This window comes from Balaenoptera borealis (assembly GCF_965194805.1).
Source record: "Balaenoptera borealis genome assembly, chromosome: 3".
Taxonomy (NCBI): Eukaryota; Metazoa; Chordata; class Mammalia; order Artiodactyla; family Balaenopteridae; genus Balaenoptera; species Balaenoptera borealis.
The window spans coordinates 148405628-148421232 of NC_138866.1; the positions used below are offsets into that span (position 1 = coordinate 148405628).

Here is a 15605-nt window from a genome sequence, read left to right on the forward strand (position 1 = left end):
TTGTGCTCAGGTGACTCTGCCCACTTTTTCCTCTTGCTCCCAACTCTCCCAGCCTGCATATCCAGATTGCCTTGGTGAACTGAGAGCTGGAATATTGTTGATTTATTTATTCATTCATCCATTCATTCGGCAGACATACTGAGCAGACTTACTTTATGCCAGACCCTGAGCTGACCACTGTTGGGAGGCAAAGATGCATGAGGTGGTCTCAAAAGAGGCACTTTCCATTAGGTTTCTTGGGTTTTGAGCAACAGAAATGGACTTGGACCTTCATGGGAAAGGTGTTGGGGGTAGTTCACAGAACCAAAGGAATAGCTGAACAGTTGGCCTTTAGAAGGGCAGGAGCCAGGGTAGCTCCAGAGCTTGCCTCCCAGGAGCTGCTGCCGTTGGCTCCAGTGGGTCTCCCTCCACTCAAGGTTCAAATTCCTGTCCTGGAGCTCAGGGCATCGTGGACTGGGAGAGAGGTAGTTTTCCAAAGGATGGGGATTCTTACCAGAAGAATGGTGGAGGGTGGAAGGGTAGAAAGGGCTTGGCAGGCAACCACAGAAGATACCCTGACACATACACACACACACACACGTTTCTTCCCATCTGATGCACTACAACTCTCTCACAACCAAAAGCAAATCGCTTTCTGCTTGAGGAGACCATTCAAGGTCATAGTCAATGACTAAGTCCAGGGATAATGACCAAGGCTACCATTTTCCAAAGTCCAGTGTCACTAATGATACTCTTCCCTCTTTTATCACAATCTCCTTTTGAAATTCTGCAACCTGTGGAAATTATATAACCCAACAAGAAGGGAAGTATGAGTAAAGGCTACGGTCCATTTCTATAACTGGTCATGAACCAGTTATAGAACTAGTATTTATGACTAGGGATTTTTTTGCCCTTTGGAGTGACCCAAATCTTCAGTTCCAAAGTCCAGTTCCTAAGCAGTCCTGCCTGTGTGGCAGGCATTAGCCACTGGACATGGCAGTACCAGGAAGCACTTTAGGAAACCCCCACGTCCATCTGTACCCTGCCCCCTTTTAAGTAGCCGCAATCATATTTTCCCTTGATAGAGTTAATCATCCTAGCTACTCCTACGTGTCACTATATTTACTCGTATCCTAGATATACTCCTATCCTAGCTATGTGTGGCTCAGAGATACAAGCAACCTGAGATGGCCAGGTGCCTAGGCTTCTAATTCACTTGAATCATTACTATGAATTTTTGAAGATATGTTTTCTTGGGAACTAAAACCTCTACACCAGTCTAGTCCTAAATCTCAGATATGAGAAACGCATTGAGATGTAGTGATAACATGCCCCTCTTCACCCTGCTTCCTAGCCTGTAGGAGAAATAGCACCATGAATTGGTCGCCGGTTTGGAGCTTATGCTACATCTTGCAGGCCTTACCCAACCTTGCAAGGTATTGTTTTTAGCTGGTGCCGTAGCTGAGTTTTCAACAAACCATTTCACCATATTATCAAGCTAGCTGCTTCTAGACTGTGGGGATCCTGACAAGATGAGCAAAGGCCATAGGCATCAACCCATTACTTTGCTATAAAGTATATTCCCTGGTTGAATGCAATATGTGGGGATACCAAAATGCTGTTTACAACAGTTGATAATTCCATGGATTTTGATGGGAGAGGCATGATGGGTAAGGAAAGCAAATCCAAATCCAGAAGAAGGGCCCATAATGGTCAAGGTAAGTTCCTGCCCTGTTAAAGCCGTAGCATAAGTGTAGATTGAGGCGAGTTCAGCCGTAGGGCAGGAGGAGGCGTTATGGGAGAGTGAGTGACGCCCACACACAGCTTGCCTGTGCCTCCAGAACCCTATCCTGGAGCATTCACCTAATGCTGGTGGCCATGCCTGATTTGGGCTGGGTGGATCCGACAAGCCCTGTCCATAAGGGCCAGCATGGCCGCCTGGTAGGCTGTAGCCAAGCAGTTAGACTCCCCAGAGCCCAGCGTAAAGTCAGAGGGCTGTGTGTCAAAAGGATAATAGTTACTTGTTGGCCAGCGTATCACTTGATTCTAAACTCTGGGTTCTCCTGCCATATTTTTAAAATCAAGACTTGTCACAATCTCCATGTGGCTCCCCAGTATGCCACAGACAGATCCCTCAAGCACCACTGGCTCTGCCAGGTCATGTGGCCTGGTGGCAGAATCATTTGTGCTAAAGGCTTTTCCTGCTGGAGAGCCTTCACTTGCTCTGCGCCCTGCCCAAAGCTGGCCGTCTTCTGGGTCAATCAGTAAATGGGTTGGAGCAAGGTGCCCCAAACTGACAATTTTGCCTGGAATTGGGCCTTAGTGGTAAGGAATTCAAAATGTAGGAATTTGTCCTACGTTAATGGAGGATCTATTCTGACCTCAATAGACCCCTTGATCCCCAGGAACTTTATCAAAGGAACAGACATTTGCATTTTCACATGCTTTATCTCCCACCTCTTGACTCACATATATATATGTCTTACCAAAGCATCTAGGGAAACTGTTGATCTCCAGACCCTATCAGCATGATGCCATCAGCGTGCTGGAACATTGCATTGCTGAGGTCAAGGTCCCTGTGAGGCAGTCTGTGGCACAGAGCTGGACAGCTAAGATAATATATATCATTCAGCAGGACAGCAGTGGAGTACTGCTGCCCTGCCAGCTGAAGATGAATTGCTTCTGATGTTCTTTGCTCATAAAAATCGAGGAAAAAAATGAATTCACTAGATCAAAGGGTTCATACCAAATGCCAAGAGCTGGATGAATTTGCTTTAGCAAGAAGACCATTTCTGGAACAGCACCTGCAATTGGAGTCATCATGTTTTAAAGTTTACAACAATCCAAAGACCTCCTGGTGTTTTGCATTGGCCAGGCTGAGCTGTGGTAAGAATCACTATGACTTCACTCTCAAATCTGATAGTAACACTAATTTCTACAATTCCCTCACAAATACGGAATCACTTTTGATTTACCATTTCGGTCGGGAGGGGGAATTCTGATGGCTTGTGCTTCTCCTAACCTATTATAGTCATTCTTACCCCACTAATCAGAGCCATTGTGGGGGTTATGCGTGTTTCAGAATATATCCATTTCAACTGTACACTCAAAATAACCTTTCATTGGCTTTGAGATTCCACTGGGTCTACTATGGCGCAAAATTTAGTCTATTAAACATCTCTATGGATTGGCAGACCACATGCTCTTCTATTGTACCCAGAAATTGGACTTGGCTTGGAGCCAGTGTCCTACAAAACCCCTCTCCCCAAGTCTGAGTACTTTCCTTTCCTTTCGGTTCCCAGATAAGTGAACACAGATCCCTTTGGGGAAGGCTGCAAGGAAGGTTAACATATGCATCTAAGTGTTAAAATAAGGTTTTTCTTCAAAGATATTTGACTTCCTCTCCATTGAAAGTCTGGAAATTAAGTGGGAGATTTTGACTCTACCTTGGCAGCTGAGACAGACCTCTTTGCCCAATCAGAAACCTTTGGTTACAGTAGTAACTAGCTGGTATCTTAGGCACTGTCTGGTCTTTTTCATTCCTGGGGCCCAATGATTAATTAACCACAGCTAGGGGTCTGGTTTCCATGCCCATGTCCATTATGATGACTCCTCTACTCTGTTCCTTCTGTCTGTCTCTGCTGCTGAGATCAGGAAGTTCATTTCATAGGCGCTCTTCCAACCAGAATTCCAGGCCTAGAGAGGAAAGCCAGCAGAGCCTCGCCAATTTCTCACGGCAGGGAGTGAGACCATCTTCTGGGTCATGTCAGAGGACAGAGGGCAGATGGGCTGGATGCATGTCAGGGACCCAATAAAGCATTCTTGTTTCCTGAAATCTGTGAGTTCCTGCCTTTCTTGGAATTTTGGTCTTTTCTTATAATTTAGCATGGGTCAGTATTTAGTCCAGATTTGTATTATCCACCCCCATCTATAGCCCCCCTCCCCCTGCCCAAATGGTAAGAACTGTATCTGGCTGTATGAGCTTCTATAGAATCTCTGGTGAGTGAGAACATATCAATAAACAAAACCTGAATCAAAATTCTGTTCTGCTATCTTGGTCAAACAGCCTTAAAAAGTTTCCATAAATTTCCCCTATATTTTTTGGCAATGTATATTAGCTAGCTCATACAGTTTCTTCTGGGAGTAACTCTTCTTTTTCCCGATTTGATTCTGCCTCTCATCCCTTGGGTTATGTTGACTGTGGATTCTGGTTACTGGCAGACCAACAGTGTTGTGTGGGACAGGGTCTGGGTCTCAGTTTTGTACCTTGATGTTGTCAGTACCCCTGAGCTGATCACACTCAGGGAGCGTTTCATTCATTAAACTTACAAGGAAATGGAATTTTCACACTAAAAACCCACCTTGCTAATTTTTTATGAGACATGTAACCATCCAGAAGACTGGACACTTTACCTGACAAGGGAATTCTTCCCTTCTTCTGAAAGGAGAACTTCAAGGGAAGCCAAAATATCAGAAGGTTGTTTGAGCTGAGAACAGTCAGACAGATATCAGTTCAAATCCACCTCTACTATCCATGTGAGCTTGGGCTTGTTGCTTAAGCCCTTGGAACCGAGATGCACGTGAGTGATTGGAGCTATGATTGGAGCTAGCTCTAGGTAGGAGTGTTAAGAAAATTCAGCTGAGTAAATTTAAAGCTCTAATTGGCGTTGTTCATGAATTGGGCAGCATCGCATCTGGCAAGTATCAATAGAAAGGAGCTCTGAGGAGGTGTACAAAGTGGAAGGTTTTTAAAGGCAGAAAGAGGGTGGGACCATAAAGTCATAAAGGAAAGAAAGGATTATTTCAGGCAAGGTCACCTTCCCTTGGGGGAAAAGGAGAAATCTATCATGCAGATGAGATGACCTCACTGTGCTCATCAGGTAATTCCAGATTGATTGGTTAAAGGTTGCATTCCTGGGAGTGGCTGAAACTGTAGTAGAGTCTTGGTTTGCTGTCCTAGGGACAAGTGACTCCATTTTGTGCCTGTGTTCCTTTTTTTAATAGAGGCATCCCCTACTGACACCCAGAGGTCCTGGAATCCATGAGGCACTGTCCTCAGACCTCAGAACTGATGTGGTTCAGAGATGGCTCTTTCCTATGATTTCCAAAGGGCAGCGAGAGATAGCAGCTACCGTCTACTCAGCCTCAGGGGATACATCACGCATGAAGATGAAGGACCTTCATGCGTGATGTATGAAGTAAATCACTTGAACGAGAATCCCCATCTCAGGCTAAGGAATCTGCTTAAGATGCATCAGGTGTCCTACTGTGTAGACTGTGTCACTGGCAGAGAAATTTCATTAGGGCTCTTGTTTTCCAACAGGGCAAAATGTATATTCTTGGAGCAGTTGGAGTCAAATTATTCAGATTATGTGGCTGAGTGCCCATTAAATCAACCCCTGTAGAATTTGTGCTGGGTCTTACTCAGGAAGTTGCTCAGAGACACAGTATCCCTGGTTTCATGGAGTCTGACTGGAGAATACAGTTCACAGCCATTAGGTCTAAGTGTGGGCCCAGAATCCATCCTGCCTGCCAAGCTGCAGGTGAGATAGAAACATGGTGTGGACACCTCAAACGCCAGCTCAGATCTCCCAAATAAAAACACGTGGCTCAGTGGCCTGGGGTTCTACCCCAGGCTGTTCAACTTCTCAATAGTCGCTCCATTTATGGTGCCGGGTCCTCCATCACACACCTCGGTGGAGGACAGGTTGGGGGGGAAATGGTGACCAGAATCTACCTCATGGGGTTATCATGAAGGTTATCTGAGATAGTGCAGGGAAAGCTCTTAGCCACCTCCTGGCACATGCCAACCCGTCAGCTGGTGCCATTGTCACCATCTCCGGGCCCACTCACATGCTGCTCTTCTCCTCCAAGCTGGGAGACCCTGGTGTTTCTCCCTTCCTTCAATGTGGGGTGGTTAACAACATCTCCACCCCACCCCTGAAAACCGTCTTTCCAGCTCTCGTCCCATGGGAAACAGTCAGTACTGCCTCCTGACCCACAAGCTGGTCAGTGATTAGCCCCTGGGCTGGGTCAGGCTCTCCACGAACCCCAACAGGCATGGAAGTGAAGGGACTGGGACACAGCCTTTGGAAGAGGGAACCTTGCTCCTAAGGCACAGTGGCATGGAAAGCAGTGTCTCACAGCGAGGCATGATATAGGCTTGGCAGACCCATGCAGGAAGGAGAGTTGGTGCCAGTCAGAGAGGCGACCGTGCCTTGCATCCTGTGGCACGATGTTACTGGTGGAGTCCCTCCTGGGTGGAGGGAAGCAAGCTGCACCTGGAAAGTCTCAGTGTCTAGATGTGACACTCAGAGGTGTTCATTTTTGTTCTTCCTGACCATTGTATTTAACTTGTGATGCCCATTTGTCAGCACCTCCCCTATGACACTACTGGTCTGTGGTAGATTCATTTGACCGGCTCCTCCCAGGAGGCCTACAGCCCTCCTCACGGAAACTTTTATAAAAATAGCTGGCTTTGCTCTAAGTGGATGCCACATCAGACCACTGCCCTGACAGAGGGGAAAAATGGAACAATCAAGGAACTATCTTTGCCTATATAATTAACCAGCTTATCAACTGTGACTCCGTGTCAGGCTCTGGGCCAACAAGGCAATGGAGATCCAAATTAATAGTTCCCACAGCCCCTGCCAATGGCTGGCAGGAAATACTGTGCCTCCCAGAGGAGGATATAGCCTTTGGTATAAAACCCACAAAAGCCACGGATATCATCCTTGAATCACGTCATTCACAGGATGACGTGAATTAATAAGACCTACCTTTGTGGAACATCTTAACCTGCTTCAAACTGAAAAAGGAAACATCTCAACCTCTCATTATATAAAAAGCTAATATGAGATGGAAAGGCAGGAGGGATAGAAGGTAAAACGAAAACAGAGACAAGGGAAATACATTTCACATTGTAGCAGCCAGTTAAATATTTGGAAAGAGTGATCTCTTAGCTGTTTGGGGAAAATCCCCCTGCCTGGTGGCCATGGGCCCTCATGGGCATGGCACCAGGCGTCTTACTTTACCAGCCCTTCACTGTTGCTGAGATAGATGAACCCCCAGACCCATTCTTTCATCTTGTACTGGATAATGGCCGTTTGTGCCCATCTGTTCCCAACGAATAGAAAGGGTCAAGGGGTGGACTCTAGCAGGAGATGCTGGGATAGTCATGGCAAGTAAGCTGGGGCAGGGGAGTTTGGCCTTTTGGGTGTTTGGAATATTTCCTTCCTCTGTGAACACCTGGACTTGCTGTATAGGTGCTAGAAGAGCACTGTGCTCTCAGTCTCGTGAGGGTCCCTTCTTACGGAAAGTGTGTAAGAGTTACAAGCAGAGGGCATACACGTCTAAGATATTTCTTCAGTTTTTTTTTTTTTAATAAATTTATTTATTTATTTATTTTTGGCTGTGTTGGGTCTTCGTTGCTGTGCGCGGGCTTTCTCTAGTTGCGGCAAGCGGGGCCTACTCTTCGTTGCGGTGCACAGGCTTCTCATTGCAGTGGCTTCTCTTGTTGCGGAGCACGGGCTCTAGAGCACAGGCTCAGTAGTTGTGGCTCGCGGGCTTAGCTGCTCCGCGGCATGTGGGATCTTCCCGGACCAGGGCTCAAACCTGTGCTCCCTGCATTGGCAGGCGGATTCTTAACCACTGCGCCACCAGAGAAGTCCCCTTTCTTCAGTTTTTGTATTTTGCTCTGTGTCATCAGAATTTGCACACGCTTTCTAGTTTAGCATATTTCTACTAGGACTGTAGGAATCCCATCTTTCAATGCCCCAAATGAGAAAGGGACCATTGTATTGAATGTCCTTTCTGCTAACCGCCCAGGTGTAAGAGAGAGAGAAGCAGGTTTAGGAAAGAGGAATGACAAGCTCATGCTCATGGAACTTGACCAGGGAGGAGCCTCTCTTTTTAGTCACTGCTTGGACACATGAAGAGATGTGATGAAAAAGACCTTATCTATGAAGAGCCAAGAGGTGAGAGCAGGCAAAATTGTGAGAAGAAAATAAGGGGACTGTTGAACGTCCCTTCTGACGAGGTCTGCCTCTTACAGTTTTGAGTGTTTCACTCACCCCCTGTAAAAATATCCTCTTCATTATATCAGAGTCTGGCAAGGAGAAAGGACTCTCTACCACTCAGACCAAGAATTCCCCTGAAACAGGAGTGACCCCAGAGAACTGAAGCCAGAAACAGGTAAGGGGTTGCCTCTGAGGAATGGGACAGGGATGGGAGAGGTGGAACAGCCTTCTCATTATAAATCCTTCTAAGTGCTTCTGTTTTGTTTTGATTGGAAGGGGGGAAAGATACACGATACACACACACACACACACACACACACACACCGTTGCTATATATATATAGCAATGCGCAGGCCTTTCTGTTTGTTTGTTTGCAGTTTCACATATTTATTTTTGGCAGGAAGGAAATCATTGCAAACCTCTTGACTGACAATGTTCGCCCCCTGGAAACGTGCACATTCCACATGTAGTATTTTCCCAGTGTTGCTGGATTGTTTATCACATTCAAATGTCCAACAGAAAACCATGACTACCCAGACACCGGCATCTCCACCACTTGGTGGGTGGTGGTGTTAGTCTACAGAGAAGCTCCCTGGAGAATGGAACAGGAACAGACACCATCAAATTTACAGTAAAATAGCAACAGAGGCAGCCACTTGATTTTGCGCAGGTAAAGGCAAGCACTTCAAACCATCCACTCTTCTCGAACCCTGGCATGCCAACTGTCCATCACAGCACCTTTAAAAGCAGAGGCACAAACGTCACAAGTGTTTGACCATAGGGCTGTGTGGTTCTGCATTTCTTGAGAAAGCCATCTTTAATATACAGCGTTGTAAAATGTTGCCAAGTTATAGATTTACAGATTTCCTTTTTATACAACAAGTTCAAATGCTGCAACTGTGACAAGTCTGTGTCATTAGATATATATATATTCCTTGCCTCGCCCTGCTCTGGACCCAGCACCCCAGCCCTGGCTCAGTTCCAGGCCTCACTGTACCACCCCAGTGAGATCATCTCCTCAGGAAACAGGCCACAGGGAGTCAAGTGACACGCTGAGATCACACAGCTGGATGGGGCACAGCCAGGACCCCTGAGGTCCTCCAGCTCTTGTTCTTTCCCTGGGGTCTCATCCCAACCCACCCAGCCTCCCAACCGCCCAGCCTGTGGCTCTCAGCCAAATTTCACCTGAAAAGAACACTTGGTTTCTGGGGGCCAGGATCACTGTTGACTGCCCTTCCACGAGCAGGGGAGCAACACAGGGTCTCATGGCCTGGAGGAGGAGAGCAGTGTGTCAAGACAGCCCTGCGATGGGACCTGTGACAGAGATGACACCTGCCAGCCTGATGGTGCCAGCCTCTCTGCCAAACACCTCACCTGCATTCGCTCATTTAATCCCCATCAGTATTTATTTATGAGGTAGGTACTATTACCCACCGTTTTACAGATGAGGAAACCAGTTAACTTTCAGAGCCAGGACTGAATCTAGACCTTTGGGCTCTAAGCTCCGGGTTCATTTCAAGACACACAGCCTATTAAATCCTTGTTTGAGACATCAGGGCACATGAAGATGTCAAGGCTCTAAGGTGCAGTGTAGGGAATGTTTTGGAACAAGTTTGGCTGCTCCTGGATGTGTTGTGCCTCCTGGCTTCTCTCTGGGCACCAAGAGAAACCAAGAGAGGAGGGGGAGGAGAGAGGAGAGGACTGATGAGGAAGGGGGAAGGGGAGGGGAGAGGCAGCAGGAAAGGAGGGAAGGAGGGGAGGAAGAGGTTAGAAGTGGGCAGAGGCAGAGAAGCAGGTACAGTCCCTCTGCCCTTCACTGGGGCTTGATGAGGCCCCCTGCCAGAGCAGCTGTAAGCCCATCCCTGTGGAGGCTGCCCATGGTGGCAGGTGTTCTGCTCAGGATAAACCAGATGATGCCACAAACGTTTAGTTTATAATCAAGGCAGCACACAAGCCTCCAACAGAGTGAGTGGGGCACAGTGTGGATCTCCACCCAAAAGAGCAAATTACAAAAAAGCTGGTGTAGTATAAGCCTCTTTTGTAAAATGAATAACCTAAAAGAGTATTCACTTATGAAAAATGTCTGGAGAAAAATTCCACAAGCTCAGTGGTGGTCATATCTGGAAGGCTCAGATTAGAGGGATTTTTAACTTCCTGTGTTTTGTATATTTCTATAATGTTTAAATGTTTGCTGATGCATGTGTAATACTTTGGTAATCAGAATGACAAAAAAATGTTTTTAAAGAGAAGGAGTACCCCCCACCCTTCATCCATCATGGTCCCCAAACTTCCAAAACAACCAGCATGTGCTGATAACTCCGCCTCTGTGTTACCAGGAAGTGTTTATGCATCATAAAGGATTTTGTCCTGAGTGTGTATGATTAATTATTAAGGAGATGTTGTCAATCCTGTCAGATAAGTTTAATGTTTAGTTTGAGGATTGAAATGTTAAAGGTTTTGTCCATTGACTTTGCACGCTGTTGCTTAGGTGTCAGTTAAAAAGCAATGGAACCAAAGGGCAAGCTGTGATTTGGTTTTGTTTTCAAGACCACTTAGACCTGAAACACTTTTTACTATTTATGGCACTACACTGCTTTCCTCATCTTCAAGCTCAGGAAAATAGGTTGCTGTTATAATTACTGATCCAGTGAGAAAAGGGAGACTGTGTAAGATGCAAAATGAACGATAAAACACATGATCCAAAAAACTGAGTAGCACTGATGGCAGGTGGAAAAGGAGGCCCCAGGAGGGGATATGGGGAGAGTGAGAGTAATAAAGCTGAGCTTCCTGGAAGAGGTGGGCCTGTTTGGGAGCAGGAAAGAGTGGAGAGGAAGGCGTCATTGAGGAGGAAGGCAGATTCAGTTATGAGGCAGGAGCTCCGCAGGCCAGGCCTAGAGTGGGGCCCCCTTGCCCCGTTTCCTCTTTTCCCTGAGAGAGGATGGGGTCCCTGCCCCGGCTGTGGTCCTGGGCTCTGAAGACCGTGCTGGACAGAGCCAGGTGGGAGGCCCAGCCAACTCCAACTCTGGACTCTGCCCAGGAATTTCCACTGAGATGAGAAGACAGGCCAAAGCGAAAGCAGGTTGGATCCAGCCCGTCCCCGTGGAAACGCGCGCTTCCGTTTGTCCCCGAGAGGGACTTGTTGACCACAAATATGTGAGTAGGAAGGGGAGCCTGCCCCTCTCCGTGCAGCTGTGTGTCTGCGTTTGCGTGTGTGCATGGGTGGCTGGGCTTTCCCAGGCTCTGCCTGTGTGTGTACTTCCCTACATGGGCCTGCTCATGTGTGCCCTTGCGTGTGTGCTCCTGGGTATGCGAGCTTAGCCAGGCTGGCGCTTGGACAGGGTAGGGTGCTACCCAAGGGGAAGAAAAAGAGAGGGGACAGGAGTGAAGAGAGATGGCGTCTTCGTTAGGGCTCTTATTTACAGATGAGTTTAGGCCTATGAACTGAGCTTCAGCAAAGAAAAAAAAAGAAAGAAAGAAAGAAAGAAAAAGAAAAAAAAAAAAGGACTATATTGGCTCCTGTAATTGAAAAGTCCAGGGATAGGAATGGTTTCAGGTATAGTTGGATCCAGGGACTGGAATGTTGTCTTCAGGATATTGTCTCTCCATCTTTCAGAGATGGGAGAGTGTAATACAATGAAAATATCACTTAATGGCAATGGTTTTAAACTGTTGCGGTGAGTGATGAAAGCTAAGACCTGTCTTCAGAAAAATGCCTTTCAGATACATACACATGCTATACATAATTCCTTCCTTTCCTTCTCTATGAAGTGGGCAGACCTTGCCCTGTTTCTGCCTGACCTTCCAGATTTACAAGGACTTGCCTCTCACAGGTTCAGGAGTGCAGGAAGGGGGGGCCTTCCTCTGTCACTGGGGCCCCTGGCACAATGAGGGTTGAGCTCTGGGATGGGAGAGGCTATGCCAAGCCCCTGCTCCCCGCTCCCTGCCTCCTCCCTTCCATCCTCTGCCCTTCGCCCAGCCCCTCATCTGGGTCCTGCCTGGCCTCCCCTTTCAGCTTTGGGCCCTGACTTTGTCTTTCAGCTGCAAGGTCTGGCGCATGGAGGACGACACACTGAGACTAAGAGAGTCCAGCTCTCTCACATCAGCGGCCGGTGGTTTGGAGAACATGGGGGCTGAGCTGTTGGAAAGCCTGGTATGTCCCCTGCCCAACGCTGGTTTGGCCCCTCCTGGTGGGAGGGGCCTTTGTTCATCATCTTCCTCCCACCCCCACCTCCTCCTCACCTCTTTGCTTGAACACTTAGGATCCCCCCAGTGTGTTGACCCCCTCCACACAGAGCAGCCCCGTTAATCACTCATTAAACATCTGTGCACACCTATCATGTGCCAGTATAGCCTGCCCTCGTCAGAAAGGTCAGGGAAGGGCTCATCCAGGAAGTAACATTTCAGCTGTGATCTAAATGATAAGGAGGAAGGGACTTCCCTGGCCATCCAGTGGTTAAGACTCTGTGCTTCCACTGAGGGGAGGGCGCGGGTTCGATCCTTGGTTGGGGAACTAGGATCCCACATGCCTCGCCGCACAGCCAAACAAAAAGAAATTTAAGGATAAGTAGGAGAACCTTCATGATGGGGGAGGATGGGGACTCTCTGGGGAGCTGGCAAGCTCATCCTTGCTCTGGAATGGCCAAGTTGAGGCCCTCCACCCAGAACTTTGGAGCCCAGAACTAGGGACCCACTTCCCTCCCAAACTCCCCTGAAGCACAAGTATCCCTCCTTCGTGCAGACCATGAGTTCCCTGAGGGCAGGATGTGTCTAGCACAGAGCCTAGCACACAGTAGGTGCTCAAATTTTGGAATTTAAGTTCCCTCTGGTTACTTCCTGTGCCCAGTCCCCACCCCAGCCCACACCCGAGGCGACTGTGGGCACACTGGTGGCAACCTGGGTCTCTCCTCACTCCAGGCCCCCAGCTGTAGTTCTCATGTGAGGCGGGAGGCACCTCCGGTCCATCTCTGGTGGCTTTAGGAGGAAGGCCGGGACCCTGGCACAGTGACTCAAGCCCTGCAGAAGTCAGGGACAGCGGGAGCAAGGCTGGCCCGGAGCCCTCCTCAGGATGGTAGGTCGTCTTCGGGAAGGATGTGAGCTGGCCTGGGGAGGAGGCCCCTGTGGGGAGGAGGGATGGGGAGCCTGGCCTCCTGACAGGGAAGGGTCTCCCTGGACCTTTGCTGAAGAAAGGAGTAAACGTGTTTTAGCCAACAAATGAGTTCTGCTGACCTCTGCCTCAGAGGTGAGCCAGGCCAGAGGTTCCCAATCTGCTTTGAAGCAGCCAGAATGAAAATCCCATGGGGGACACCAATTTGTACTGAGGGGCCTGCTCTGGTTGAAGTTGGATGGGGGCCCTGAACCAGCCTGGTCCCCTCTTTACTCCTCATCTGCCTTCTACCCCATTCGGTCTCTGGGGCACCTCAGGGAACCTTGAAGCTTAGTTTGAAAACCCCTAGACTGGGCCAGGCCCCTCCTTTCACATGGGGAGGCTGAAGCCCAGAGAGGGAGAGAGATGGACCCAGGTCACACAGGCAGCGAATCGAGCCTAGAGCTTGGCCTCCTGACACCCTGGCCTACTGGGGGGGTCCTGACTGGCCAGATCCTGAGCTAATGAGAGCGTGTTGCCAAAAACTTGGCTTCTGTGCACCAGTGCCAAATCGAATCTCAGAGACAGAGTTTTGGGTGAAGTAGAAAAGCATAGCCTTATTGCTTTGCCAGGAAAAGGGAGACACAGCCGGCTCCCGCCCTCGAAAACTGTGTGTCCCCACCCAGGAGGATTTGGTGAGGAGTTTTATAGCAATGGTTCAAGGGTGGGGTTGCTGACAAGACTAGGGTGTGTGCAGGGCCTGCACCCCTTTAATTTTGTTTCAGGTAATCTTCTTTTTATTTATTTATTTATTTATTTATTTATTTATTTATTTAGGCTGTCTTGGGTCCTCGTTTCTTTGCGAGGGCCCTCTCTAGTTGCGGCAAGCGGGGGCCACTCTTCACCGCGGTGCACGGGCCTCCCACTATCGCAGCCCCTCTTGTTGCGGAGCACAGGCTCCAGACACTCAGGCTCAGCAGTTGTGGCTCACTGGCCCAGCCGCTTCGCGGCATGTGGGATCTTCCCATACCAGGGCTCGAACCCGCGTCCCCTGCATTGGCAGGCAGACTCTCAACCACTGCACCACCAGGGAAGCCCTCAGGTAATCTTCTTGATGAGCTTCTCTGGTTCCTTTAATATGGCCTCAGGTGGTCTTTTCTGGAATGAAGAATGCTGACATTTCCCATGTGTTGGGCTTTAGTTCTGTAAAGAGCTCAAATATATTGTTATGTGTTTCCCTTGAAGGGGACCCAGGACCCTGCCCCAAGGCTGCACTATTGTTTGTTGGCTGCTCCTCCCTTGTCTCTGCATCCCTTCCCTTCCCTGATTAACAACTGTTTGAATCTGCCCTTTGGGACTCAGGGAAGGTCATGGAGGCTGGAGTCTGTTCCCTACAAACAAGAAACGGGGGGACATAGGCTTCTGTGCCCAGAAGCCCCATAGGGTCCTGCTCGGTCTCAAGCATTCAGCCGGGTGGGGTTGTGGATTCCATCTGTCTGCCTTGGGACGAGATTGAGGGAAAATGCCTCACTTTAGGAGGTGGCCGGTGGGGACAGAGAGAGGGGAGAGAGTTTCCTTTAAAAAGTGACTGGTGGCTGAATGAGTGTGAGTGAGCATCTCCTACGTGCTCAGCCAGGGGAACCTCAGAGGTATTCAGGTACCAGCCTTTCCTCCAGGGACAGACAAGTGACCAGACAAGAATTGGCATTTGCACCGGGTCCGGAAGGCAGTGGGACTGTGTGACGGCTGCCAGTGGACTGTTCACACTTCCTCTCTCTGGGAGGTGCTGTTGACTCAGAGGATAATGTCCCACAGGAGTAAATGCAGAGCTGGGAGCCTCCCCACTTTGCTCCTCAGACAGTTGGAAATGGGACAGGGGAGGGGAGGCAGCCATCGTGGTTTGTGCATTTCTGTATGTTGGTAAGGTTCTTCCTTATTGTCTCAGTTTATTCCTTCCCATACCCGGGAGGCAGGATTATCACTTGGGTAGTGGTGCTGCTTCAGGCTGAGACACAGCTGGTACAGACAGAGGCCAGAAGGAGTGGACGGCCTGAGCCATTCCTTAGTTTGCTCTGGGCTAGGGTTGCCCTGTAACCCTGTGGGATGTCAAGGCCAGTGCCTGGCTCGCCCCATGTTGCCATTTTACTGGGGACGTACCTGAGTGGCTTCTACCTGGAGGTGTTGAGAATCCCCACAGGGGTGGGAGTCTGGGGGCGCCACTCATAGACCCTGCTGGTCTTCTCCCCAGGAGGAGCCTGCAGCCAGCCCTGAGGGTGAGACGCTTCTGCAGAGGGCACGCACAGCTGTTTCGATGGATCTGCACAGGCCTGCTATGTACTGGTGAGCTTGGGGCCCAGCCCCACCAGGGAGACAGTCACTCCTGCTTAGCCCCATGGTTCCCACCACCCAGGTTTCAGCCACCTCCACCCCAGCTATCCATGTCTCAGGGCAGGGTCATTCACTTACCCAATAACTCAACAAAGGTTTGTTGAGCACCAACTCAGGGCCAGCTCTTGTTCCAGAAG

The 15605-nt window shown here is 49.0% G+C and overlaps 1 protein-coding gene across 1 annotated transcript in view; it reads left to right on the forward strand.

Annotated features, from left to right (window-relative positions):
- The first annotated feature begins 3956 nt into the window (after positions 1–3956).
- Positions 3957–15605, forward strand: part of SLC28A1 (solute carrier family 28 member 1) — a 63758-nt gene continuing 52109 nt past the window's right edge. The window contains 7 exon segments of the mRNA XM_082388454.1: positions 3957–7955; positions 8084–9413; positions 11035–11150; positions 12036–12147; positions 12975–12992; positions 12995–13065; positions 15329–15420. Coding sequence (XP_082244580.1) covers positions 12052–12147; positions 12975–12992; positions 12995–13065; positions 15329–15420 — 277 coding nt within the window. The 5' untranslated portion in view covers positions 3957–7955; positions 8084–9413; positions 11035–11150; positions 12036–12051.